This window comes from Amblyomma mixtum, chromosome 3 (genome assembly GCF_055824585.1).
Source record: "Amblyomma mixtum isolate Tamu chromosome 3, ASM5582458v1, whole genome shotgun sequence".
NCBI classification, from domain to species: Eukaryota; Metazoa; Arthropoda; class Arachnida; order Ixodida; family Ixodidae; genus Amblyomma; species Amblyomma mixtum.
The window spans coordinates 363,648,751-363,675,741 of NC_143014.1; the positions used below are offsets into that span (position 1 = coordinate 363,648,751).

A 26,991-nucleotide genomic window follows, 5' to 3' on the forward strand; every position below is an offset into this window, starting at 1 on the left:
GGCTCCCCGAACCCGCCCGGGCAATGCGCGCCAACCGCCATTTTGATTTTTGACGAGTCTTGGCCAGGCTTGGCTACGGAACTGGCTGCGAGAAGCCGCAGGCGAGTTGGAGAGGCCGCCACTAGATGGCTATCTGCCTCGCGAACGCCGAATGCCGCGATCTTTATCGTGGGAGGTGGTGACGAGGAGGCGCGGCTGCGGTCGCTTATCTGTTTTTCTCAGCCACCGTCCGCTTCGGCGGACGCAGTTGTTGCGACGCGTGTCTTTTCTTTTCTTTCACTCTTTCTTTTTATCTTAACTCTCCTCTATCTGCACTTGGCAGCGGTGGTGGCTCGGCTGGAGCCAGTAGGCAGGCCCGTGCAATTTCCTTTTCATCCTTCTCTAAGTCGCAACAACATCTTTATCGTGCTTTGATGGCGTGATAGCGTTGCGTAAGCGGAAGGCGCTTCCTCTTGAGGAAAAGCTGGACGTACTAAACGCAGTCGACAGGCAGTCAGGGCGGCCTACGCGGAGCAGCGCGGCGAGCAGCCTACGAACATTTCAGTGCTTGACGCTGTGCACAACGTCGCTTCAGCATGAACTGCAATGAGCGCGTGAACTGCACAGCACTGCTGCATGCGGTATGGCCGCACCGCAAAGCAACGCTGACAGCAATGCGGCCTTTGCTATTGAGAAACGCGTTGTTCTTTCCAGGGAGCGAAAGAAACTGCAATCCACCATTCTCGATTTTTTAAAGTCCTAGGGTCAATTTGCGAAAATAAATTGTTTCAAGTCAAAGCTGCACTGTTTTCATTAATTTTCGGTGCTTTCCTCACTGTTGTGTTTTCCCGGCTGTTACGTTTTTTTTTTCCGGTCCGGTGAAAAACGTCCAAGAAAAATAATTTCTGAAAACTGGCCTGCAGTGCAATTGGTGGGTAATCCCATTGGACCTGTCAATAAGGACATATATCTCAGAGTAATACTGGACAAGAACTTGCAATGGAAGGATCACATTCAGGCACTTTCTAAAAAGTTGGGTGCTGCATGCTTTGCACTGTATAAATGCCGTCAGTACTTTGAGAAAGACACACTTAGAATTATTTATTTTGCCATTTTCCAAAGCCAATTATCATATTGCATTGAATCCTGGGGTGAAACCTACCAGTCTTGTTTGGAGCCGCTAAGGGTTTTGTAAAGAAAGGGCAATTCAGTTCAGGACAGTCAAACTACAACAAGCACACTGCTCCTCTTTTTAAACACATGAATATTCTACCACTAAAATCACTTACTGAATGCAGGACTCTACTGATGGTACATGCATGTATTGTGAACAATTACCCATTACACTCATCCATTTTCACTCTCCCATCACACTGCACTCGCAATGCTACACATGGAAATTTCCTTCTTCCGAAGAAAAATGTCTACGGAGAAAGGGCCATAGCTCAAGTGTGGACAAGGCTGTGGGATGCCCATACAGATGACATGAAGCAAAGCAGTAATTTCCGAGTCCTGTTAAGTACGTAGTTACTATACAGATGCTGACCGATTTTTCGGAATCGTTGGGACCTGAAAAACGGTCCAAAAAATCTGTGAACTTAAAAGAAAATAACTTTTCTGCAAAAGACCACTTTCAAAATCGTGAAAAATTTCCACTCCTCATGTTCCGCCTACAAGTGATAATAAATATTAGCCTCTATCCGAGTCACAGACATGCTTTCGTCATGTCCGCACCCTATCACATCAAGATACCAGATATTGTGACACAGCTGCAGTCATGCCGCAAATGAATGCACTCGCTCACGAAGACCGAGAGGCAACCCATGGGCAACCCACAGGAAGACGCGAGCAGAAGTGAGCGCCTGCGAATGTAGTCCCCCTTTCCCGCCACTAATGCGTTTGCTTCCCCACACCACGGGGGACGTCGCCCAAGCTACGGCGGATGCTGCAGCTGCCCTACTGTGCCGTTTCCGATGCGATCGCGCGCTCTTTGTAGGCCATCTTTGTGGCAACGATGAAGAACAATTAGCCAAGCCTATCCAAGCCAGTCGGATTGTGCCGCCAGTTCCGTTAAAGTCCAAGATGGTGCCTTTCACGGTGGTGGGGAACGGTTTGTTGCGACAGTGATGCCCGCTCGCATCTATATTAGGCCGAAATAACAAACTTTCAGTTGAAAAACAATCTCCACAATGTTGTTGGCGGCTATTTTAGTCCGAAAATTCGAACTTTTAGACTCCACAAAGTCTTAAATATCGGTCCTGAAAGTGCACACATTCTTAGGAGGTGCGGGAAGGTTCCTCTGCGAGATCCGAAATATCATGCAAGTCCAAATTATTGGCTTCCGAAAAATCGCTCGGCTACTGTAAATCAGTGATGAGAGTACTTTCTGTGCAGTTTGGTTTTCATATGATTTGCATGGATCCTAACTAGCATTTAGCCAGAGATCCAGATGTTTCAAACATCCTCTGTACAAAAGTTCAGAAGTAAAAATCAATTCAAGTTCAATTAAAGCTTGCCTAATTGTTGCATCTCCTTCTCATCCTTTCCCAATAAATGAAGCTACACTCACCAGACATGGATGGTGTGGCACAGACACTGCCCGGCCAGTCAGTGGCCACCGAGAACTAATAGTGGTGGTGCTTGCGGATCCGGTACATGACCATCGACGAGCCCTTGGGGGTGTAGCCATACTGCATCACAAACACGAGCACATGTAGGAGCTGATGGCATTAGATAACGCGCTTGTTTGCAACAGCCATCATTTTCTGGCTCTTGAAGCAACTTTACTGCTGACAGTGACTACAGACTACAATATCAATACTACACGGTCAATTTCGAGTTCCAAACGAGCACCTGAGAGGAAATCGGTAAAGGGAATTTTTCATGGCTCCAGGAGCCACATTCAGTGCGGAGCACAGCTGAGGCTCCTCAAAAATAAGTCCACAGTTGCACAGACATCATGCTCACTCCTCCATGCTGCTGGTTGTTGCGGGTAAGGGTAAAATATTCTGGTGCCAACTATGTTCATCTCTCTATTCTTTTGCTCAGCAGAAGCAAGTACACCACAGCACTTGACACAGCAAATCTACAGCTGACATTTCACCATCAGTGGCTTCATTCCCGACGAACTATGAAGCCAGCACGTAATCATTTCAGTAATGACTGCAACCTGCCTCACTGCCTTTTCTGTAAATGGCCTCATCGTTTGGAAATGAACAAGAATAACGGTGTACTTGTGCGTGGCATGTGCTTCTCAAGTTTATGCACGTGACAGCTTTGCAAAGGCTCACTAGTTGGCATGTGATGTGAGCACTGCTTAACTACTTCTGTATCTGAACAGCAGCTGACTTGCTGCTTTCCAGTTTTCGAAGTGCCTCCCACCCCTATCAAAATAGTGTTGCTGCATGTGAAAGGGACGAGCCAATTGTGACCAGCAAAGAATTGTTACCGAAGTTCCCAAAAGGTATTGCTACAGTCATTTTCTTTTGCGCAACTTGCCTTAATTCAAATCTTCCAAGGTCAAGTTAGCATTGTACCACACATTTTGTCTTTAATAACTAGTATGCCGCTACATACGAAGCATTGCTTAGGTTGGCAAACATTAAAAACAAAGAATGTCCTCTAGATTAGAACTTTCTGTAAAATCTACCTTAATTTGGCCAGTACTCATAAACTGCTCAGTCTCTGTCAAGCGTAACCAGGCTGCTGTGACCCTGGAAAAAGAAGACTGGTAGCAGATTGTCACCGCTGTGGTCGTCAGCCTCGACGGCTGCGAGGACAACCTGCGTGATATGAATCTCTGCTGATAAAATAAGCTCCTGAAAGCATGAGAGTACTACATACAGACAGCCTGCTTATTTTTGGCAAAGAAGGCCCATTCTACTTACTTCACTTCGCCTCAGAGAAGAGTGGTTGTGCATTGAAGGATAATGGAAAGCTGGACGAGTTGGTTCTGCTTGCCGAACATAGCAGTGGGGAACGAGGGCGACACAAATGAAGTCAGAAGGGGTGTAATGTTTCAACTGAAGGTTTACTCAGACAAGAAAGCAATATAAACAGGTTATAATGATGGTATCATATCTGACATCATCATAGCGTCGTTCCCTTTCTGTCCCTGGAGTTCCTTTTGCACTATTTTTACATCATGGATGTCATCTGACCTCGCTTTCAAATGCTCCTCAATGGCACAATCTCATGCTCCTGCAGTGCGATAGATGGCTCGATAATGCACATTGTGTCAGCCTTATAAATTTGAAAGGCTGCCACTGGTTCTCTAACATTGACTACTGCGCCAGGTACACAGATATAAGCAGATACTAGTCGACAGCCAAGTTACCTTCCTACAAAATAATCAAACTGTTAGGGAGTGAGTGGAAGCCTTTCGTATTCACAGGGCTCGTGCCACGTGCTAGTGAGCCATATATCGCACTCCAGGAGCATGAGATGGCACCACTGGAGAGCATTTAGTGAGCATGTCCAGATATGACATCGTTTTTGTAACCTGTATATTATTCCTTTCTTGTTTGAGGAAAGCTTCAGTAGAGTTCTGTCTTCCTTTCTGTCACCCTTGTTTTTCTGTGCACTGTTCTAAGTGCACTAAATGTTTGGAAAGTCTGTGGCCTGCCTAATGTATTGATAGCTTTTTTTTTCTTTGTTCAGATGAAATAGCAGGGTGGGAAAAGCTCCTGCATCACCTACTGTGAGCCCTATCTATAACCCATTACGTTCCTAGCTAGATATACAGTACATGTACTTGTATCCCCTTGCAGTAGTGCCTTTGGATGCTGTGAAACTTTGTGAATGTACAAGCAGATATTACACAAACTGCTCTGTCCAAATAGGTGAGCACTACAATGTCAAGGTAGCCAGTGAATTTCAGCAACTTGTAAGGCAGTTCTGGAAAGATTCAATAAACATCTCATGGAGCATGTCAGTGTCATCATTGACACAGCTGCAGCTCCCTGTACTATTTGAAAGGTAGCTACCTGAGCTGATGACACAATCACAATAGCGTAATCAGATGATACTACTCGAAAAAGTTATCTGGCAATGTCTGAAAACAGAAATGCTTGAAACAGACAACCTTGGTCTGGCCTTTCCGGAAGTGGTGGCAGCAGATCCTCAGAGCTCTGGAGAAATCTAATGACGGGGTGTGCAAGGTATTTGAAAACATGAGTAAAACGAGCTTTAGGGCTAGTTGGTCACATTCTTACATCATAACTGCAGCAAAGAAACACATTCACACAGAGAAGAAACACAAAACACATGGACAAATGCTGCAGCTGTGAGTGCAGCATTCGTCCATGTGTTTTGTGTTTCTTCTCTGTGTGAATGTGTTTCTTTGCTGCAGTTATGATACAAGAATATTTGAGGACACTATTGAATATCGCCATAGACGCCAGCAGTCTCACCACATCTATCTAGGTGTGCAGCTTCTTGTATACTGACACCTTATCATTGATATTGCACAGTTTGTTCCAAAATGGAAGTTTACAATCTGACGCAGCAAATGAAACGCCACACAGTCCTCATCGCTATGGCTGCCACTTCAGCGAATTAGAAATTGCCACCTTTCTGAGCGCAGAGAAGCGCTGTGTTCACAAATTCTGGAAAGAACTGATGTGCTTTGATGGTGACGTGGTATCTGTGGCAAAAAAGAGAAGCACAGTGAGCGGTGATATGTCGCCAGAACGCGCAATTTTCTCCAGCGGCTGCAAGTCATTTTGAGTGATGACCCAGGAAAGTCGACGAGGACAATTGCATAAGAGCTCTAGGTCGCAGAGTCGACTGTAGGACTCGGTGTGCAACAGGACTTAAGGTCCCATTCCTGCGTCATGAAGAGGGGATAATTCGCGTACCATAAAAGTTGGGAAAATCGTATGCTCCGGTACAGGAGCTTGCTAAGCAAGCTGGAGAAGCCTGAGGTGCATGGAATGTTCATTTTTTTTTTTTTCAGACGAAAAGAACTTTGACCAAGACCAAAAACCTAACTGCCGTAACAACAGGTGGCTTTGTGCAAGTGCTTATGAGGTGCCTACAGTGATACTCATAGAATTTTCACTGTCTGTTATGTTGCTTTCTGGGTACAGCCACTGTGACAAGGACTGCATGTCATTTCATTTCCTGCATCAACCAGTATGCTTCCATTTTGGAAAAAACTGCACAGTATGAATAATAGTGTGAATACACAAGAAGCTGCATGCCTAGACAGATGTGTTTACAGCGCTGTTGTCTATGGCAATGGAGGACTTTGTTCTCAAATACCTTACGCACCTAGCATGCTCAGCGGAACAAGAAAGAGTGCTTCACTACAGAGTGAGTTGATTCAAGACAACGACTGAAAAATGTCAGTCCTATTCAGACTGACCATCAAAATGTATTCTCCGTAGCAGAATAAAAAAGCTGCTCTTCATCACCCATTGGACATCACCACAACACAAAAGTCAGCAAAAGCTAAAGTTACACAGCCAATTTTTGAATTTTTAATTTTTCTTTGCAGCCTGTAAAAAATAAAAAATTCACACAAGTAGCTCGGTACACACCCTGAACTGCATGTTGAGAAGCATGCTCCACAGCTGTTGTGATCCCACCTGTGCTTAAATAGAGGCAAAATTTGCACACTACACTTTGCTCCACTAACTAACAAAGAACATTACAAAAATTTCACTTCGCTTATACAGCTGCAAACAACTTGCTGCTGTTTTCATCTCTGCACAACACACCGCTTTTCTGAAAGCTTAGTGCAATAAGAAAGCCAAGAACGCATGCTGCCGGGCCAGTTGGTGCTGCATGACGGGAACAATTGGGCGCAAAAACCAGACGAGGGATGCAAGAAGGTGCATGTGAATGTCTTACGTGTCTTCTTACGCCCCTAGTCTGGTTCTTGCGCTGAATTCATCTCCTCGGGATATGCAGACAGATCCTCAGAAATAATTTGCCATGAAAAACAAAGCTATAATGCACCCGGCTTCACCATTGAAGGGAATGAGAAAGCCGTCAAGGCAGGCATCAATGCGGACAGGGATGCTGCATTTTACCCCAAGTTGCAGCAAGGAGAAAAGAAATGTTAGCATCCCTAAGCGATGCCTGTCAGCCACTTGCTCAGGTGTCCAGATTCCAGCGACCCAAGTGGGGCCAGAGGGACATGGCTGCTTGCATGTGGCTGCTTACGCGAGACCTGGCCGCTTGCACGAGGAGCAAGTCGATAGCACATGTGCGCAGTCTGTGCCTGAGCATTTCAATGCGCGAAGCTCCAAACTGCTGCAGTGGCACACTATACATTTCAATAAACTTGCCTCACTCTTTACAGCTTTTCTGCACTTTTCTGTGAAAACAAAAAACTTGTACTGTAAGCAGGTTAAGTCCAACCTGGCTTAACTGAATCATTCATTATCATTTTTACGAGCAGCTAAAACAAGCGGAATCCTACTGCTACCAGTCAGGAATTGGCTAGAAATCTAGCTGTGCCAATCATCTATCTCCACCGGGTTCATCATTAAAGTCATTGTGTGCTGATCTGGCTAACAAAGCAATTGGCCCTGCAGATGGGTCTCTCGGGCGACTAAGCTGAGCTGGCATGGCTGCATTTAATTTCAGAAAAAAGCTCTCTCAAGTAAAATAAAATGTGAAAATGAATAAAATGCCACTGTACCAGAATACTATAAATTCATGCTTAGTGACACTGAAACAGCGTTGTGATGCTAAAGACTGCAGGGATAGATCACCTCACGTTATATGGAAAATGAAATAAACGAGGCAGCACGTAGAAAAAAAAATTAATTTAGTCTTGAGAGCAAATGGACTAAGAATGCACAAGCACAGGAAAAAAAAAAAACTTGCAACAGGTAAAGGAGAGAGCTTAAATAAAAAGGAAGGCCCACTCAAGTCTTAGTGTCCAGTGATGAGCCAGGTAGGTAGGGCATTGGGCGAGGAAGTGTGGCGGGTCATGGGTGCTGTCCATGGGCTCCGGTCGGTCACTGCTCTGGGTGGACGGCCGTGTCCAGGGCAGGCATCAATGCTGCTGCAGGAACCCCTCATACCTGTGGGGCCCGGGAGAGGCAGCCCGGGGAAGGTGCACATGGGGGCGGCCCTGTTCCGAGGCTGCCGGTCACGGGAAAGGCAGGAAGGGAACAGCGGCCTAGGGGTCTGGTGGCTCAGGCTGTCGACACTTCTCCTCTCCCTCATACCTCACCTTGTAAGGCTTCTCCAGCCACAGTGTAGCACCGGCTCCTTACCAAGCATACAGAAATGCATGGGGAGAAAAATTTCGCCTTATTCAAGCATCTGTCATACAAGCACAGAATTACGCATACAATACAGGCTGAACACCTCAGTTTCACAGCTCCAAATAGTGAAAATAAAGCAATCACAACATACACAGGCTGACTTGTACACCTACTTATCAGTTGTCTTGTATTCCCCTAGAACTTTTCTAACACTGAAGCAGGGGGTGAGAGAACATCAAAGGTAAAAGAAAATGCAAGTTTAGAATATAGAATGCATGATTAATAGAAACAAAGAAGAAATGAGTCCCTTTCCAGATATGCAGCAAAAAATATCTGAAGAAAAACTGGAGCAGAAACTATGGTGGATAAACCAAGTTATCAAGCACAAGGCACAGCTCTTGAAGCCAAAGAGAGAGAGAAATCCTTTAATGAAGAAAGCAGAGAATTTAGCAGGCATTTAAAAATCGCTGGCATGCTATATCTGCGCGAGGAAGCGAATTTAGGAGAAAAGATGGAAGGAGAGGGGCATGGAAAAGGTAAAACAAATAAAAAGAGGAGAAGAAAAAATGCCCTCATTAAATGCGTACTAAAGTGCACCGGCGAGTACCGATGTTACATATGAAATGACAAAGTGCAAAGTCTGACAAATGGGCTAACAGCGTGAAGAATGCATGAGAGTAACATGCAAGGTGAAATCAGAGCTTGTCAAGATGTCCAATACCCTTTAAGTATGCAAACAAAAAGTTATTGCATGTCTCTGTTGCTTGGGGCGGGCCAAGAGACCTAAAACACTGTCCATTGTCAGAGGCACAGGGGAGAGCTTCTCCATGCAACGCTCATTGCACGCACGCTCGTCAGCACATGCAGGGCACTCAAGCAGGATATGTTTCACATCTTTGATCGAGCCGCAGTTTACACGAAATGGACTGTTTATTTGACCAAAACGGTATCGCAAGTTGTTTGTAAATGCAGTGTCCAGGCGAAGTCAGTGATAAATTGTTTCCAGATGACGAGGAATTCTGGGTTGGAGTCTTGACCTGGTATGTGGGTCGACTGAGGAAGAAATTGGTAGTGATGTGTCGGCAAGCACCAGAGCTGATACGTTTCTTCTGAAGCAAGTATTTTAGCCATTTCGAATGCACCAGACTTCGTGAAGAAAATCCGGATGTATCTCCGATATTGGTGAATTTTACGGGCTCCATCTGCTTTTTCATTGCAACAGCAGCTCCTAATCTAGTACCATGCAACTTGCCATGTTGACTGAAAAAACAGATTGGCACTAGTAATTTCTCAATATGTACCAATAAAAATGCACGAAAAGACAGAAAATGAAATAAGTCAAAGCCTCTGCTCACAGTTCTTAAGAGCGGAGAACGGCTGACACACCGCAGCGGAATTTCATAAAAACATGTATAGTCGTGCCTCATTAATATGGACACTTTGGTTCCCGAGTAAAACTGACCATAAAGAGAGTCGTGCGCAATAATGAATCAGGAAAAAGAACAAAAAAAATAATCGGAAAGAAAAAACCACCTTTATGAATGCGGACTGCTTCAGCGCATAGTGGCAGGCAACGAGGTGGAAATGGGGTAATCGTGGTACTCCAGGTGCATTATCCACGTCGCCCTTATCTTCAAAATCATGCGGTGCTGGTTTCAGCCTATTTGGAGCATCCAGTGGGCAATGAGACGCGTAGTGGTGCCTCTTTGTGCGACGGAGTATCTCCTACTACGACTGTTCACATCTCAAGATCTCTGGACTCACTCGGATGACAGCTGCTAAATGTGGTTTGCAACGCAGCACACAGAAAGAATTTCATTCGCAGCCATTCATGGAATGCAGCAAATGATGAAGTGCATCAACCAGGCACCCTGCCACTGCAGAGCACGGAACAGCACACAAACACACAGAGGCCATTTGCACTGCCTTTACTTAGTGTTCTCCACCTAGAATGCAAGGGGCAACACATCTGACAGAGCATTTGGGATTTTCTTCTCGTCGATGTCCATACTAATGGGACAAAAATAGATTGGTCCCAATGGGCCCCTTACATTTTCACCGTCCACTGTCTGGACCACACTCATATGAAAAGGCGTAAATACTTTTAAAAAGTATGGTCCCGAGAAAACATATCCATGATTAGAGTCATTCATAATAACAGGGCAGTATTAACGGGGCACAACTGTAACCTGAACGAAAGCCAAGCCAATGCTTGGAAATGGCTCTTTCAGATGACTGAAAAAGGATGGACAACTGGGCGAGTTGGTAATAATTCACTGTGGGTGGTACAGTGCAAACTACATGACAAACAAAAGTAGTCTTCTTGTTTTTGTCCATCGTCTAGTTCGCGCTGTACCACCCACAATCTCTACGATAGCTCCAAGTTTAGTGAAATGAGGCCCTGCACCCAACACGTCAAAGCAAACCCACTGGAAACCCCTTTGGGGAATCACACAATGTAAAAAAAAAAACAAGGAAGCATTCACAACAAAGCAGACAGCTTAGAAGACGTAGATGTTATGGTTCACTTGGCTTAGCCTCATACTTGTGTCTTGCTACATTCCTAGGTAAGATTTCCCTAATGTATTCTCTTCTTCCCAATGACTTCATCTGCTTCATGATTCTAAAAGTAGTTTAGTGATTTCACTTTTTCCTCCCCTTGCACTTGTTTTTGTATTGGACCTCAATCTCTGTAAGCATTTTCAACAGCACATGTTAAGCCTTTGCTCATGCTCTTAAAAGCTGCTCAGCGATTAGTTTCTTCTCTCATTCACTGCCACCCCTTAGTTGAGCAGTGAGAAAAATTACAAGGAACAAGCACACCTGATAAAGGTCATGACACGCTCTTTGAAGCAGTAGTGAGACCACTAAGCTTCTATAAATGTACCAATTGGTACCAAACTCTGATCACTGTCTGACTACTGGACACGAGAACAGGGAAGTCTAACTTCCTCCTCCACAAGTGCACTCTTCACAGATTGGCCAACAATGCAGCCACGTCCTTTTATTGTTCGTTTTTCCTGAGCACTTTTGTAGCTGACAGAACTTCACAAGCCTGTCAAGAACTGGCAGAAGACCTTACACTCAGAACACAAGTGTAGTGAATTGGTCTTGTTTGCTAGCATTGATATTTAAATCAGCGAAAAGGATGGGACACAAGAAAGGTGACACTACTAGCGGCACCACAGCACTCGTGGTGTCTCCTTCCTTGGTCCTGTCCTTCGCGTTGTCTTAAATCTTACATTGAGCTGACAGCAAAAACAATAAAGGAGAGGGGACAAGACAATGTGATGCTGCGCCATAACTGTCTTTGTGTACACCATTTTCAATGCTTTGTCAAAGTGGGGCCACACCACGACTGGCACAATTTGACGATGCTGAAACAGATTCTGTTCGATTTCTGCATTTTCTATCATTTGTCAATGGTTGAAGAGATGCCATCCACAAAGTTTGCACTTCCATATTGTCACAAGCACAGTGATGAGGAGGGTGGTGGGGGCATGAGGCAGATTCAGCCAGCGAAGAAGGCTGAAAAATATATGAATGGAATTGAATTGGTACGATATAGGAAGCATACATCAACGTCACAGTGGCTGCCATTTTGAAGTGCAGGCAGCATAGCAAAAGGCTGCAGATGTATGTGATTTGCTTATCAGGAACTGCTCTGGCTTACAATGCTCAAAACTGCGCGCTGTAACATGAACCCACGTGAACACCACTGATGTGAGCCACACTAGCGCCATTTGCTGATGCCACTCACCATGTTGGTGTTGCTAGTGATGGCAGCCTTAATTATCTGCACATCAGCCTTCATCGTCTCAGGGTCAACCGGAACATGGATTGCCTTGATCTTCAGGTATTCACCTGCCTGTGAGGAGACACACAGCCCGCCCTTCGCACTCACCACCCTATTCTATGATGCAAGGGATCGCAGCAGAGAGAAGGTGCACTACTTGCTTCGTGCGTGTATCAGACATGGGAGCTACACAGCATGCTTACCTCAGAGCTCTCGATAGCTGCCCTATTAAAACTACTTCCAGCTTCAGAAACACAGTGCTGGTTATAAAATGCACCTCGTAAGTGTCCCTGGAACTTGGTTACCACACAAGGAAACTATTTGCCAGTCTAATGACACCTTATTTCACACCTGAAGCTCAGTCGGGCACGTGTAGGGCTAACTCATTGCCACACAACTGTTGCCATTATTAGACACCAGGTGTTACCTGACAAGCTCCTCGTGCAATCATTAATTCAGGATATGGCATGAAAGAATTCACTGCTACTGCTTTGGAGCATTAAACTCCCCATACATGCTGCTTTTGTCAATTTTCCCCAGAAGAACAGGTCTTATGTGAAGTTTGCAATTTCCACAAAGTTCCCCTTGAATTGACAAACTGCCCATTAATTTAGACAAGCTTGTTTGACAGAAGCACTCTTTCGGGCTTTGCAGTTGTGAAGAAACAGTTGTCATATTTCTCTGCAATTAGGGGCAGCAACAGGATGGATGGACACTGGATTTTCTGGACTGTCTAGTTTAGTTTATGTTTATGGGGTTTAACGTCCCAAAGCGACTGAGGCTATGAGAGACGCCGTAGTGAAGGGCTCCGGAAATTTCGACCACCTGGGGTTCTTTAACGTGCGCTGACATCGCACAGTACACGGGCCTCTAGAATTTCTCCTCCAAAGAAATTCCAGCCGCCGCGGCCGGGATCGAACCCGCGTCTTTCGGGTCAGCAGCCGAGCACCATAGCCACTGAGCCACCGCGGCGGCTCTGGACTGTCTGTACAGCAGGTTTCTATATTAACGAGGCGTAAATACATTGAACAGGTTTGGTTCCCCCAAAAACTGTTTGTAATTTGAGTGCGCCACATTAACAGGGGTCGGATTTACGTGACACGACAGTGTGTGTGTTTTGGCACGGTCAGGCAAGCCAATCACTCGAAGTGTCTGAGCGAGGAGACTTGCATTCGCCACACGCGGGTAGCAATTCCAAACACTGGTTCGCGAGGCTGCCCCACAATAACTTCTTTTTTCGCCCTGAGAATTCACACCCCAGTTACTCTTGCTGTGAGTGGTACATACATTTGCGAGCTACGAAATCGTGCTTGTCCAACTGGATAGCATAGCAGTGAAAGCCTCCGAAAAGAAAAGTGGCCACAAGGCACCTCAACTGCAGTTTTCCCATAACTAAGTAAAGCACCAATGAAGGTCACGAAGGTGGCTGCGCAGCACGAAGAGCTCACCTTGTGATTGCACTGGAACATGGTTACAACGTGTCACACATGAACACTGCAGCATGGCTTTCTGCTTGTGCTTAAAATGCACTTAGTGTCACAACTGGACAATAAACTGAGGCTGGCAGGTACACAACCATAATAACAACTCGAACAGCCCCATTCCAGCCACAGATACGAACGGCCAGCGGCACGCAGAAGAATGATGCTGATGTCGATGGGTAGGCCGTCCCAGGCAGATGGTGCTACCCATGGAATGAGTTTTTTCTGTAACTGACACTAAATATGCTGAAAGCATGGATCAGAATTAGAAAGGACACCATAACTGCACTATAAAAATAATGAGAGCTGACAGCAAAAATTACGAAAGTACAGAATTTAGACAAAACAGCTATCGTAAACTCAAAACTGAAACTCAGCAAAGAGTGCAGTCGACAGGCGACTCCGAAAATGTTTTGTCATCTATGCGCTCAGTGTCGCACTGACCACAGACCAAGGTTAGCATGGCTCGATGGGAAAGTTTTCTTTTCGTTGTGTATGGTGAAGACAACTGCGCCAACTTGAGCCTCAATTTTGTGGCGTCAAAATGTTATACCTAAAAGTGGCACAATTTTTTTCTGTCTGAGTCACGACATCGCCTGCGTCTGTGCCACGGCTGCGGCAGATCTGCCAGGCACGAGAAAAGTCATTTCAAACAAAAATTTAGAAGGTACATATGTATATTGGAGGTCAAGATACTCCTTCTGGAATAAAATGCTCTCTCCTAACCGAAACAGGGTTTACGTCAGTTCCTTAGTATGCACTGACATTGAACAGTACACGGGCCTCTAGCATTTTGCCTCCATTGAAATGCGACTGCCGCCGCCGGGATAAAACCAGTTTTTCGGGTCAGAAGCTGTAACCAGAACGGCAGCTGAACAGAGGTGCTGGCTTGGATGGAAGTGGATGGAAGATATGGCAAAGGTATTGTGCTGTCTCAACCCCTTTTCTCGCAGCATTATTGCGTTTCGCAAGCACGGGTAAAGAATACAGGCTGAGATAAACCGCGTTTACATGAATACGCAATGCCGCACCGTATGACTCTCGGAAGCGACACACCGCTGTTCACATACGTACCAACGGTGGCCTCTCACCCAGTGCATGCGGCAGAGGGGTCCAGCCGCTCCCATCTTGAGCATGCGTGGTCTCCTCTGTTGTACGGATGAGGAGGTGTTTCATTCCTGCCCCAGGGAGAAAGGGCACTTCTAACCTCGCTGCAGGCACCATCATCAAATCACCCTGCACAGAAGCATCATTGCATAAAAACTTGGAGAAGTATGTACTTTCTAATTACCCTCAATTGCCAGGCCAATGAATTCTGTATTTACTGTGTAGGGTTTTCATTGCTTGAGTGCTTTTGTATAGTATTGTATTTCTAAATGTGTTTGTAAAATTGAGCACGCTTAATCAATTTTTTTGTTGTGATTATTAATTCCCACTGCACCTGCAATCCACTATGTAGTTGCTATCTGCCATATTTTCATCATGCGTATATGTACAATTATTAACAGGAGGCACCTCCTACAGTCTATACTCTGGGAGCTCCTTCTGACTAATTAATTTATGTACCTCATATGTGCACTGATATTTCCATAAAAAATTATAATATTAAAATATAATAATGTGTGTCAACAAAATTTTCAATGGTTATTCGTCATCTGCATTTACTCCATCCTGCTTACGTACTGTTATATTCACACTGCCCATTAAGGTAGACTGGACACTGGAGGTCACATTTTGTGTTAATTTGATTCGTATATTATTGCAGAATGTCAACCAGGCCGGGGCATATGGTCGTGATGATATTCCTCTAGCGTAATTCACAAATTGTGAATGATTCACCAACTTTGCTAAAATCTTTGCAAACTGTCCCCATTACCTTTACATGAATGTGCCCCAATGACTTGGATAGGTGCAGAGTTAATGATATTATTTTAAGAACAAGCAAGAAATTTATAATTAGGAGTGCTTTTCATCTTAGGCCTACAATGAAAAAAGCATGTGAATTTCATTGGGAAAAAGACAGCCATCAGTTCTGGTTTATTACAGCAGAAATTCGGTGATTTGCCAAGTGATTTCTGAATAGAACTGCTAGTCATGTGTGATAAATATTGGAATATAGATGTGCTTGTCGAGGCCTGCATAGATGGGCACTTATAAGTACAAATTCCCAACAGTGCAGCGCAATTCTCAAAGGGAAATTACACACAGGAACTTAGAATGACAGAGACCAAATGCAAACTGAAACAGAAAGTACAGAACGACACAACGAGCACGGAAAAAATATTGGATTAAAAATTTTGGCCACAATATTTAGAACTATAAAACTGATGTTAACTGCGAAAAATATATTAAACCAAAAACTTACACACTGAAGCATTTCACGGTCAAGCAGCTTTCCTTTAAGGGTGATGTTTTTTATTATTCTGTTTTTTACCTGCCCTTGAGTGGAACAGTTTGGTGTCAAGTACTGTTCACAGCTTATCCAAAGACGCTTTCTACCATGATTTCAATGCGTAGGCTGCCTCTTTTTAGCCATTTTTAACTCCTTGCTGTAAAGCCCTATGGGTGGTGCAAGTAACTCCTAAATTAAAAATAAAGATTGATATTCACAGAGAGGTAGGCACCTTTTTTAAATTTCTGAAGACACTAAGCTCCCCTGCCATCAAAGGAGGCCTCACTGTGCTCAGCACCAAAAGTCATTATGCAGTGGAGAAAAGCAGCAAGCACAAATACCAAGCATAAAAAGCTGGTCCCCAAATGAGAGAAGCCTGCACTTTCAGAAGCACTGTCACTCATCTTTTGTAAGCTAGGCACCTGTAGCTTGCGGAAGGGCTTACCAACAATATTAGAGATTGGAGCAAATAAGTGGGCTACTGTTATTGATGGCACATCCATCTCAAAGTATAGGCACAAGAAGAGAGAGCACTGGATAAAATATTAATAATGACTACTGTTTGCACCAGCTTTTAACGGTTAGGATAGGTCGTGCTTATATCATGAGATTTTCAGTAATCCTTAAATGCCAGTTTTAAACAAAAGTGGGTTTTGCATAAACATAGCACCACTACTTTGTGTGGGTGTTTTAAGATTCCTGTGCCCTGCACTATAATAAGCTAGACAACAGGTATGCCATGATTAAACTGTTTACAACAATGTCTAAAGGAAATGATCGTACAACCCAATGCATTGTTCTAGTCTACCTGACTTTGTCACTTCAGCTCCTTTATTTCATTTTTGCCAAATCAATCATGCGACACAGTCATCCGCAACTGCAACTTTCATGAACGTTTGACGATTCTTTGTTGGTTTATTGGGGTTTAACGTCCCAAAGTGACTCAGGCTATGAGAGACGCCGTAGTGAAGGGCTCCGGAAATTTCGACCACCTGGGGTTCTTTCACGTGCACTGACATCGCAACAGTACACGGGCCTCTAGAATTTCGCCTCGACTGAAATTCAACCGCCGCGGCCGGGACCGAACTCGCGTCTTCCGGGTTAGCAGCCGACCGCCGTAACCACTGAGCCACTGCGGCGGGGTGTTTGACGATTCAGCAATTTGTAAAGAAATATGGCACAACCCAAGACGAAGAATATATATGGGCACAATGAGTATGGGCTGTTACGACAATTTCTGCAGTAAATCACGAAAAAAAAAACATACGCTGAAAACCTACATGCCAGAAAAAACACTGCGCTTGGCCTTTCGAGCAAACCGCTGCGCTAGAGAAAAGATTCAACAGCGACAGTTACGCAAGCAAAGCATCGGCAATTAAACAAAAGTGCCGGCAGGAATGTTGGCCTACTTATCGTGAAAGGCCAGGAATCTCATACACTGCCGGTGCCTCACTCACCTATATTTGCGATTTCGCACGATTGCATGGCCAGACAGGCACGGCGCCGCCATTTGCATTCACCAGGCGTCTGTTTCCATAGTTGTCATGACAACAGCTGGGCAACGTTGCGCTTGGCTGTTGCAGCCAAACGAAAACATTTGCGCAAATGCTTTAAACAAAATTTACGCAGGCGTGTTTACAAACCAATTTAAAGTTTTGCATGCACAATTCCACTCAATAAAACTTGAGCTTCCGTACGAATCTAGTGGCGGAAGTAAACTACAGTCTTGCAAAAAATTTATGGACAGAGTAGTGCGACAATGGGGGCCTAAGAATATGTCACGTTTGTAAAGCACAACAGCGTCCAAACGGCATGCTTTATTTACGTCACTATAAGCAGCACGTAGGCAGTTTTATCTAGGTAGGTCAGAAAAATCTCGCTTTCTTTGGATTGACGAAGAGCAGATGCTCGGAGGAGGGAGTTCCGGTTTCAGGCACGCGTAATTTGAATGCGAGCATTTTTGTTCAGTGTGGTGTCTCTTGCTGTCTATCTACTTTTCGTCCATAAAAGCGAAGAACTATATTTAGGGCGCTCTTGACTGCCCGTCAACGCAGCTGCCTTCGTTAAACACTGCCAATCAAGAAAAGAACCCAGGTACTTTCGGCATTTATGTTGCTCCATATAAACACAAAAATAAACCGATGCAGTAGCAGTCACCATCTGGCACATCGCGTTACAGCGACACCGCTCACAGCAGTGGTTGTCTACCACCGTAAGCTGAAAAATGTATATCACAAGCAGGTGCCATTTTGATAGACATTGCATAAAAACTGCGCGAAAAGGCGAAACGCGCCAAAATTACCAACAAGGAAAACAGGCTTTTACGAAGCTCGCATGCAGAACAATTATGCACCATACGATACTAAAATACATCTCCAAATGATTTACAAGCATTCCTCTGTTCCCCGACGTCATTCTCTGTCCCCCAAAATATTTAAGTATCATTCCGCGTTTCTTTCGACAAATGTTTGGCACCCTGACAGTTACTACAGGTCTCCCAACCAGTCGCTCACAGTGTGTGGAAGTACTGAGAACAAATGCGCGGGTACAATTCCCACCATCTTCAGAGACGTAGAAGAGAATTTTCGGCGCACCAGAACCTTGTTTTCAGACGTGTTTACTTGTTTCCGCTGGTGCAATGCGCATTTTCACTCGAGTAGACGATGGAGTCGTCGGTCAAGTTTCTAGTGTTTGAGCTTTTTATGCGTGACCTTTTTCCCCGGCAGTCTTGAATATTACACGCCCGAATTAACAACGCAAGAACGCCCGTTTACGACACGTTTGCCCCCTTTTTTTTTTTTAAGTTGACCGCACATTTTACCCGACCGTCGACAAATATCACTGGAAATAAGTTGTGTATTGTTGGCGGTAATAAAAAACTTAATTCGCGTCCCGTAAAACTCAACGCGCAACCATGCGAAACTCATCGCTATAAGCAAAGCGCTCAAGGCCATAGCATATGGGCGCGCCCTTCGCTAAATGAGCACCGACCGGCGCCATAGCCACGGCACGAGGAGGACGAGCTGGGCGTACTTGTCACAACTCCGCCATACTGCGCCGGCCGGCGGGCTCAGCGAAACTGCCTGAAATAAAGAATAGTTCGGCAAAAACTAAATGTTTCTTACCTTGACGCTGTCATAAAGACCAAGGGCGACACGAACCGCGCCAGAGCAGCAGGCAGGCCACGAAGCGTGCGTGCCTTTTCACTAACCGCATAATTCAAGGTTGCGGCCGGCGTGGTCAGTGGAAACTGCTTGAAATGCACAGCAGTTGTGCAAGAAAACATTTCTCGCCTTGCGGTGGTCACAAACCGCAAAAGTTTTGCGTCGAAGACGAGGACAGAGGCAAAAGCACGGAGTCTGCGCGCTAAGACAGACGCCGCACGCTCACAGGCACAGCGCGCGCAGACGACCGTCGCCTGGCTTTGTTCTGCCTAGTCTGCTCCGTCGCCGGTCGCCCGCACCGCCCGCCCGCGCGCATGCGCAAGCGCGCTGGTGGCACCACTGAAAAGACGGGTTGAAAAATAATCTCTGACGCAGTTCGCGGGGCCGGATTTCGCCGAGTGTCCCCTCTTTGTGAATTTCGTCCTCTATGGAGCGGTCGTGAGACGTGTTTGCGGGTAGGTAGAGGCCGTTGTTCGGGTTTTAACGTAGGTCGAGGACCTTAATGGTTTCAGTGCGGCTATTGGCGGAAGGTGACCTGCGCAACTGAACCCACGTCTGCAACCAAATGGTCCTTAGCGGTAGCTCAGAGGTTAGGGCACTCAGCTACCCAGCCAGGCAGAGTACCCGTGGGCTGTGCGATGTCAGTGCACGATAAAGATCCCCAGTACCCGCCGCGGTGGCTGAGTGGTTACGGCGCTCGGCTACTGGCCCGAAAGACGCGGGTTCGATCCCGGCCGCGGCGGCTGAATTTCGATGAAGGCAAAATTCTAGAGGCCCGTGTGCTGTGCGATCTCAGTGCACGTTAAGGAACCCCAGGTGGTCGAAATTTTCGGAGCCCTTCACTACAGCGTCTCTCATAGCCTGAGTTGCTTCGGGACGTTAAACCCCAATAAACCAAAGACGCCCAGGTGGTCGAAATTATCCGGAGTCCTCCACTACGGCACCACTTTCTTCTTAAGCACCCTCCTTTATCCCTTCCTACGGTGCGGTTCGGGTGTAAACCGAGACATGCGAGATATTTACTGCGCCATTTCCTTTCCTCAAAAACAATTTGTATTTTTCTCAGTTTGCAACCTTATTTCCTTTTTCATGAACATGTTGCAGAGAGAGAGAGAGAATTGGAGGACGTTTAATCTTCACCTTTAGGAGTGGAACACAACAGCGTGTTGCTGCGCGGTCAGGGAGTCTACGGAACGCCATCGCCCGTGCGCGACGCCTTGCCCGTTGGAAACAGCTCTGAACGGAACGCATTTTTGAGGAAAGGAAATGACGCTGTAATTATCTCACATCTCGCAGGACCCTCGCACCGGAAGGGAGGAAGGTGGGAGTGAAAGAAGAAAGAAATGCCGTAATGAAGGAAATGAAAACTGGATTTGAGGAAAGGAAATGACGTAGCAACTGTCTCACATACCACGGTGGACACCCGCAGCCCCCGATTATAGGTCGCCCGTTAGAATCCCTGCCGCAAGCTATGCTCTAACTTGTAAGTTTATGCTGCACGAAACACTGAATCGTATGACACCATCTGTAACCTTCTGCGGCAAGCGGTTGGCATGATACGATTTTTTCCGACGCGCGGTGCCGAGAACTACTACTATACTATGACGCTGACTGCTTTTTGACCAAACGAGATATATAGCTGTCTCGTAAAACTTTTGCGCCAACTGTCGGCGTCGCAGTATAGTAGTATTTGCAGTTGTCGGCACCACGCGTCGGAAAAAATGGTATCATGCCAACCGTTTGCCACAGAACGTTCCAGATGGTGTCATACCATTCATCGTTTTGTGCAGCATAAACTTACTCGTTAAGTTACAGCCTAGCTTCCGGTAGCAAATCGAACCGGTGGCCTATAGTCGAGGGCTGCGGGTGTCCACAGAGGTATGTCACTGTATGTGAGACAGTTACCGCGTCATTTTTTTCCCTCAAATCGAATTTTAAATTTCCTTCATTGCAGCACCTTTTGCCTTAATTCTTCTTTCACTCCCACCTTCCTCCCTTCCTCTAAGGTGCGGTTCGGGTGTCCTGCGAGATGTGAAACATTTACTGCGCCATTTCCTTTTCTCAAAAATGCGTTGCGTTCAGAGGTGTTTCTAACGGGCAAGGCGGCGCGGCTGACGGACGATGGCGTTCCGTGGACTCCCTGGCAGCGCTGCAACACGTTGTCGCGCTCCTCTCCTAAAGGCGAAGGAGATCTCTATTAATATTTTTTTGGTCGAAAAATCTGATAGTTCGGCATTTCATGGCTTTGTTGCCGCTTGGCCGACAGCGAAAGAGGCATTTATTTCTATGAAATTTGGATTCGACCTTGAAAAAGTTTTTCCCGCCGCTTTGGTTCGAACTCGGGACTCTCTGATGACGACATAGGACAAAGTGACGTGAAACATAACGTTCACATGACGCAACGCAGACTCCGTGATTTCTGGCGGTTAGCGGTGCGGTCTAGTAGCAGCCGAAATGAAAGCTGCCGCCGGCCGCACGTTGAAGGCATCTATCGGCCGTTGCGGCCGCCGCTACCGTCACTTCGTTTACCTTTACGCCGGCGTTTTGCCAGCGTTACGATGGATCCCGTTCCCGAACCCATCAACGAAGTTCTCCTGAAGAACTCCGGCCTGCACTTCAGCGACCTGAGCCCCACAGAGCGTGCGATGCTTTTGAGGGCTGAAGCGGCTGGCGTGGCCGGTTATCAAGGATTTGATGTCCGAGTGCCGAGGAGCCGGCAGCAAGTGCGGGAGCAGTCATCGACGAGCCACCGTCACGACTGATGAGTAGAGACCGGTGTGTGCGGACATATGTGAATTCTGTTATAACAGCCCTCGTAGATCGTAGTGCTGCCCAGCGTCTTCGTACGTTCACTAAGCGAACACGCCAAGCGGTGCGTTTGCTAACACCGAGGCTCGCGTGAAACAATAATGATGATGATGTCCTCAGGCTGAATGGCACATACCCACGGCGGGGGATTGGCCAGGGTGTATAGCTAGCTAGCCATAGGCGTTTTCCTCTCCGTTCTCCAAAGCATATGACTGCACGGTGCACGAAAGCAACGTTTAAAAGCTGGCAGAAGCTGTGTCGCCTACCGTCACGAGGAGCTGTGACAATAAATCCTCTGATTCATTTACCGGCTGAACTATATATACTCAGGAGTGAAATTAGCGTTGCTACTGCAGATGAGCGTACCCAGTCATCTTCTTCTTTAGCAGTTGTGTCAGGTGCAGTTGTGGACAGTGCCTAGTTCTGTCGAACTGTGCGGAGCTCGAGTGTGTGTGCTGCCGTGAGATAGACCGCGTCATCGCGGCTCAGCCGGAGGGCTGCATCGCGGACTACCCGGAATTCACCCTTCTATGCTTCAACATCGCAGTGCTCCGCATTGCTTACTTCGAACTATGCGCACAGCGGGAAACTATGAGCGACGATATCTACAAGTGAGGTTCTGTTTTCATTTCATGCTTCGTTAGGCTGCGCACACGACTTTGCATTCCAAGGCATTCATCCTCGAATCTTCTTGTTTTAGACTAGATTGTAGCGAAGTTATATATTTATGCGTAAGCGTTTCATGCTAGATGTGTAGCAGCAGCGGCGGTCTTAGGCAGCAGGAGCAGCAACCGCCGATGACGATGTCGCCGAAGTTCCTCCGAATGGAGCTCGGCTCTCGTGCCGGCGAGATACACCGTTCGGCTGCATGCCATCTTACATCTTAGCGCTCCAGACAGTAAAATCCATCATTTCCTTCATCGCGCCGGCCTCATACTTTTCGGGTGCAACAAACTGGTGACTCCGGACGTCCGCTGGAACACCCGCTCCCACCATGGTCAACGCCGACGACAACGCCTCCGCCATGCCTGGTGACGGACCCTCCAGCGCAGTCCCTGCGCTATCCCTTCGCCTTCCCCATTTCTCAGCCTCCGATCCTCAGCTCTGGCTCGCTCAGGTCAACAGCCAGCCCACTATTTTCCGCATCACTAGCCAGGCGCAGAAGTTTCATCACGTCGCTGCGTCGCTACCACCTGAGATTGCCGCCGAAGTCCGTGACCTCCTCATCACTCCTTCCGCCGTCAGCCCGTTTTGACAATGTCCACATCGATATCTTGGGTCCCTCGCCACTTTCCGCGGGACATTCATATTGATACGTGGCGGCTAGAAGCAGCAGTAGAAACAGCAGAGGTAACCTGCTACGCAAGGGACCGACGGCTTGGAGTAGTCTCTCAGCACACAAGCGCGCACCTCAGCGTCGTCATGACCCCCCCCCCCCCCCCCTCGCGGCAAAAGCACCGTCCCGGTGCGCACTAAACAGGCCAGCTAGACAGCGAGTTGTAAGGTTTGAGGCGGGACACATCGACGATGTCGGTGCGGGGTGCAGCGGCCGGGGATGGCGGATGTAGCGGAGTGATCTCGTACGTCACCGCGGTCACCGGACGTACGACCCGATAAGGGCCTGTATATCGGGGGAGCAGTTTTTCACAAAGGCCCACACGGCGGGAAGGGACCCAGAGTAACACAAGGGAGCCAGGAGAGTAGGTGACTTCACGACGGCGACAGTCATGACGTCGTTTCTGATTGACTTGGGAGGCCGACAGCCGCTGGCGGGCGACAACCCTTAAAAATCTCTTGACTTTCTTTAGAAAGTGTAGTGACTTTTGAAATTAGGATCTTATGCCTTTCTCATGACTTCCTGGTGATTTTCCTAATGAATTCCTAATGGCTTTCTAAAACAAATTGGCCACCGTGGTTCTTGTGTGTTTTAATGTATGCTTTTCTGATGATTTTTTCTTGACTCTCTCTTGTCCTACCTGCCGTTGCAAAACCTGATCGAAATATGGGGATCACTAATGCAAAATAAGAGCCAAAATAAAAAAAGTGGAGCAAGAACAAAAAAAAAAACAAAAAAATAAACACTGCCGGCCTTCACGAGGATTCGAACCGCTGACCTCAGACTTCCCAGTTACCACGCTAACCACTGCACTACACCACGACACTTTTTTTTTCTTTATTGCCTGGCTTTGGCTCATGACATTGCACAACAAAAATACACATAACGCTGTCGTGGTCAGCCAGCACGAGACTGGCTTCGTCAGCTTAAAATTCCCGCAACATACACAACGGCTCTAGTCTTGAGAGCCACTCGGGAGGCTCCGCAGCTGCTTGTTAACTAGTCAGCTTATGTGGCGTGATATGCGCAGCCACAGTTGTTTCTTGTTCTTTCCATTGCGAGCATCTACATGCTCGCACGGGACAACAATGTTGTTCAGAAGGACCTTTCAGGCCTGTTGGAAGTTCCAACGTATTCTGAGCCTTGACATACAGCGCATTGGCCGTATCAAACCGCTTGGGAAACTACAAGTCTCAGAGCGACAGCTGTCCGTTTTACTGTCTTAGCGCTCCTATAATCCTTGGTACAGACCACAGCGTTGTGCAAAACTGCACTCCGGGGCACAAATTACTCGAATAATGCGCTAGGTAGCTTCAAAACCTGCGAGCATGTTAGCGACTCACATCTTTCTAATCCAGCAAAACGTTTGAATGTTGTAAACACACATGAGGAGGTGACTGAAGATCGAGAGACTGCGCTGTCTTCTTTTTTTATCTTGTACACTGGTACATCGCATGCTTGTCACTTGTTTTTTTTTCTTGTTGCGTTCTTTTCTGCACTGTTCGGAGTTATATTGAAAACAGCGCGCGCTTACGCTTTCGACGTGACGCACTATATATGGAGACTGCGACTTAGCCAGCCTTTGATATTAAGTTGTTCGTTGCTGTATCAGTGTCTTCAAGCCTTTCTTTTGCACTTTGCAGACAAAAATAAAAGTTCTTCCTTTCACCCTTGCTGGTAGGACGTTTTTTGGTCACTCGTATTAACGCCACCGCGCGGTACGTTCATCGCATTGAATAATGATCACAGGTAACGACCACTAATCTGGACACTAAAGAGCAAAAAAAAAAAATCGAATTTTCCGTGTAATGTTTCAATAGCTGTCGACAAGCATATTTTCTTTTTTTCAAAAAAACCTTCACTGACCAGTAAACAACCTCCCTCTTTCTAGAGTGCTGACACAGTCATAAAAGCGTAAATTATACCGCCCCCCCCCATGCACCCCCTTCCATCTTAGTGCCTCCGGCGCTTGCTGCATTTATTTCTGCATGCCTTTGTGCGTACCACAAAGGCAATGGCATGAGAGAAATTCGTGTGAAATAACATCTGAATCTGTTGTGGTATATTTCTGCATGGGGGTTAACGGCGAGAAAAGTCACTTGAGTGTCTGATGGCCGATGATATAAGGAAATCTTCTGGGTTAACGAAAAAGAGTCTCTGCTGAGTTTTTATTGTCGAAAGACATGAATACCTGACTTCGTGGTGACTTTCTAATGTGTCACAAGGAATGCATGAACATGACACCAGAAACTCAACGCCCATTTTTGTAAGGGAAGACGGGCAGCGTCGGCGCGAGCGATGGCGTTCCGAGCGTAAGGACTCGGGGAGGCGGTGGCGGGCAGTACACTGTCGAAGGGCAGCAAAGGATCGCGGCCAAAAAGAAGGTAAAAAGGGGAGAAACCGGCTGTATCGTGACGCGTAGAATTGTAGGCGAATGTAACAAATGGGAGGGTAATATCCCAGTCGCGGTGATGGTCGGAGACGTACATGGAAATCATGTTGGTGAGGGTACGGTTCAGACGTTCAGTGAGGCCGTTCGTCTGCGGATGGTAGGCCGTGGCGAATTGTTGACGGACGGAGCAGGAGCGGAGGAGTTCGGCGACCACTTTGGAAAGAAAGCAGCGGCCGCGATCGGTGAGCACGTGACGGGGAGCACCGTCGTGGAGTATGGCGTCGTTCAGGAGAAAGTCAGCGACATCAGTTGCGCAGCTGGTTGGGATCGCTCGAGTAATAGCGTAGCGCGTGGAGTAGTCCGTCGCGACCGCGATCCATTTGTTTCCCATAGCAGACAACGAAAAAGGGCCGAGCAGGTCGAGGCCGACACGGGTAAACGGGTATACGGGGATTGGAATCGGCTGGAGATGTCCGGGAGGGAGAACCGAGGGCGTCTTCCGTCGTTGGCACAGGTCGCAAGCGGCCACATAACGGCGGACAGAACGGGGCCAAAAGAAGCGGCGGCGCACGCTGTCGTAGGTGCGGGAGACTCCAAGATGACCGGCCGTGGGAACGTCATGAAGCTGCTCAAGGACGCTGCTGCGCAGGTGTTGAGGGACCACGAGCAAGAGGTCAGCGCCGTCAGGCCGCATATTGCGCCGGTAGAGGACGTTCTCATGGAGCACAAACGGGGCGAGGGACGCATCACAGCGGTTGGCAGTGTGGCGGTCGATGAGGGAACGTAGCGAAGAATCCAAGCGCTGTTCTTGTGCAATGTTGCGGAAGGCCGAGATGGATAAGACGCAGGCGTCAGCCTCGCATTCGTTGGAGGAGGGCGCATCGACAGGGTAACGGGACAAGCAATCCGCGTCCTGGTGCAAGCGGCCGGACTTGTGGACGACACAAAATGTGTACTCTTGAAGGCGAAGAGCCCAGCGCCCCAGCCGGCCAATAGGGTCTTTGAGCGAAGAAAGCCAGCATAAGGCGTGGTGATCCGTGATAACAGAGAAAGGGTGCCCAAACAAGTAAGGGCGGAATTTTGCGATAGTCCAAACCAGGGCGAGGCATTCCCGCTCGTTGATAGAATAGTTGCGCTCTGACACAGAAAGGAGACGGCTGGCGTACGCAATAACGCGAAGCTTGTTGCGTTGCCGCTGAGCAAGTAGGGCACCAATGCCATGGCCGCTCGCATCGGTGCGAAGTTCCGTAGGGGCTGAAAGATTAAAGTGCGCCAACACAGATGGAGCAGTGAGGGCAATGATAAGGGCTCTGAAGGCGTCAACTAGTGCGGGTCCCCAAGAGAACGGGATGTCCTTCTTGAGGAGCGTGGTAAGAGGTCGGGCTATTTCCGCAAAGACCTTGATGAACCGGCGGAAG

The 26,991-nt window shown here is 47.1% G+C and overlaps 1 protein-coding gene across 11 annotated transcripts in view; it reads right to left on the reverse strand.

The window, feature by feature from the left end:
• Window positions 1–17,388, reverse strand: part of LOC149356622 (uncharacterized) — a 34,750-nt gene extending 17,362 nt beyond the window's left edge. For 2 of the 11 annotated variants that reach the window (XR_016291669.1, XR_016291668.1), the window contains exons 1-4: window positions 13,449–13,829; window positions 11,965–12,072; window positions 7,860–8,208; window positions 2,549–2,669 (exon numbers count right to left, since the gene is read on the reverse strand). Coding sequence is in view for 6 of the 11 variants with exons in the window: in XM_089584266.1 (XP_089440392.1) it covers window positions 11,541–11,732; window positions 11,965–12,072; window positions 14,556–14,708 (453 nt within the window). In the remaining 5 variants the exon portion in view is untranslated. The other 9 variants (XR_016291666.1, XM_089584265.1, XR_016291665.1 and 6 more) reach the window with 9 other exon arrangements.
• Between the last annotated feature and the right edge of the window lie 9,603 nt (window positions 17,389–26,991).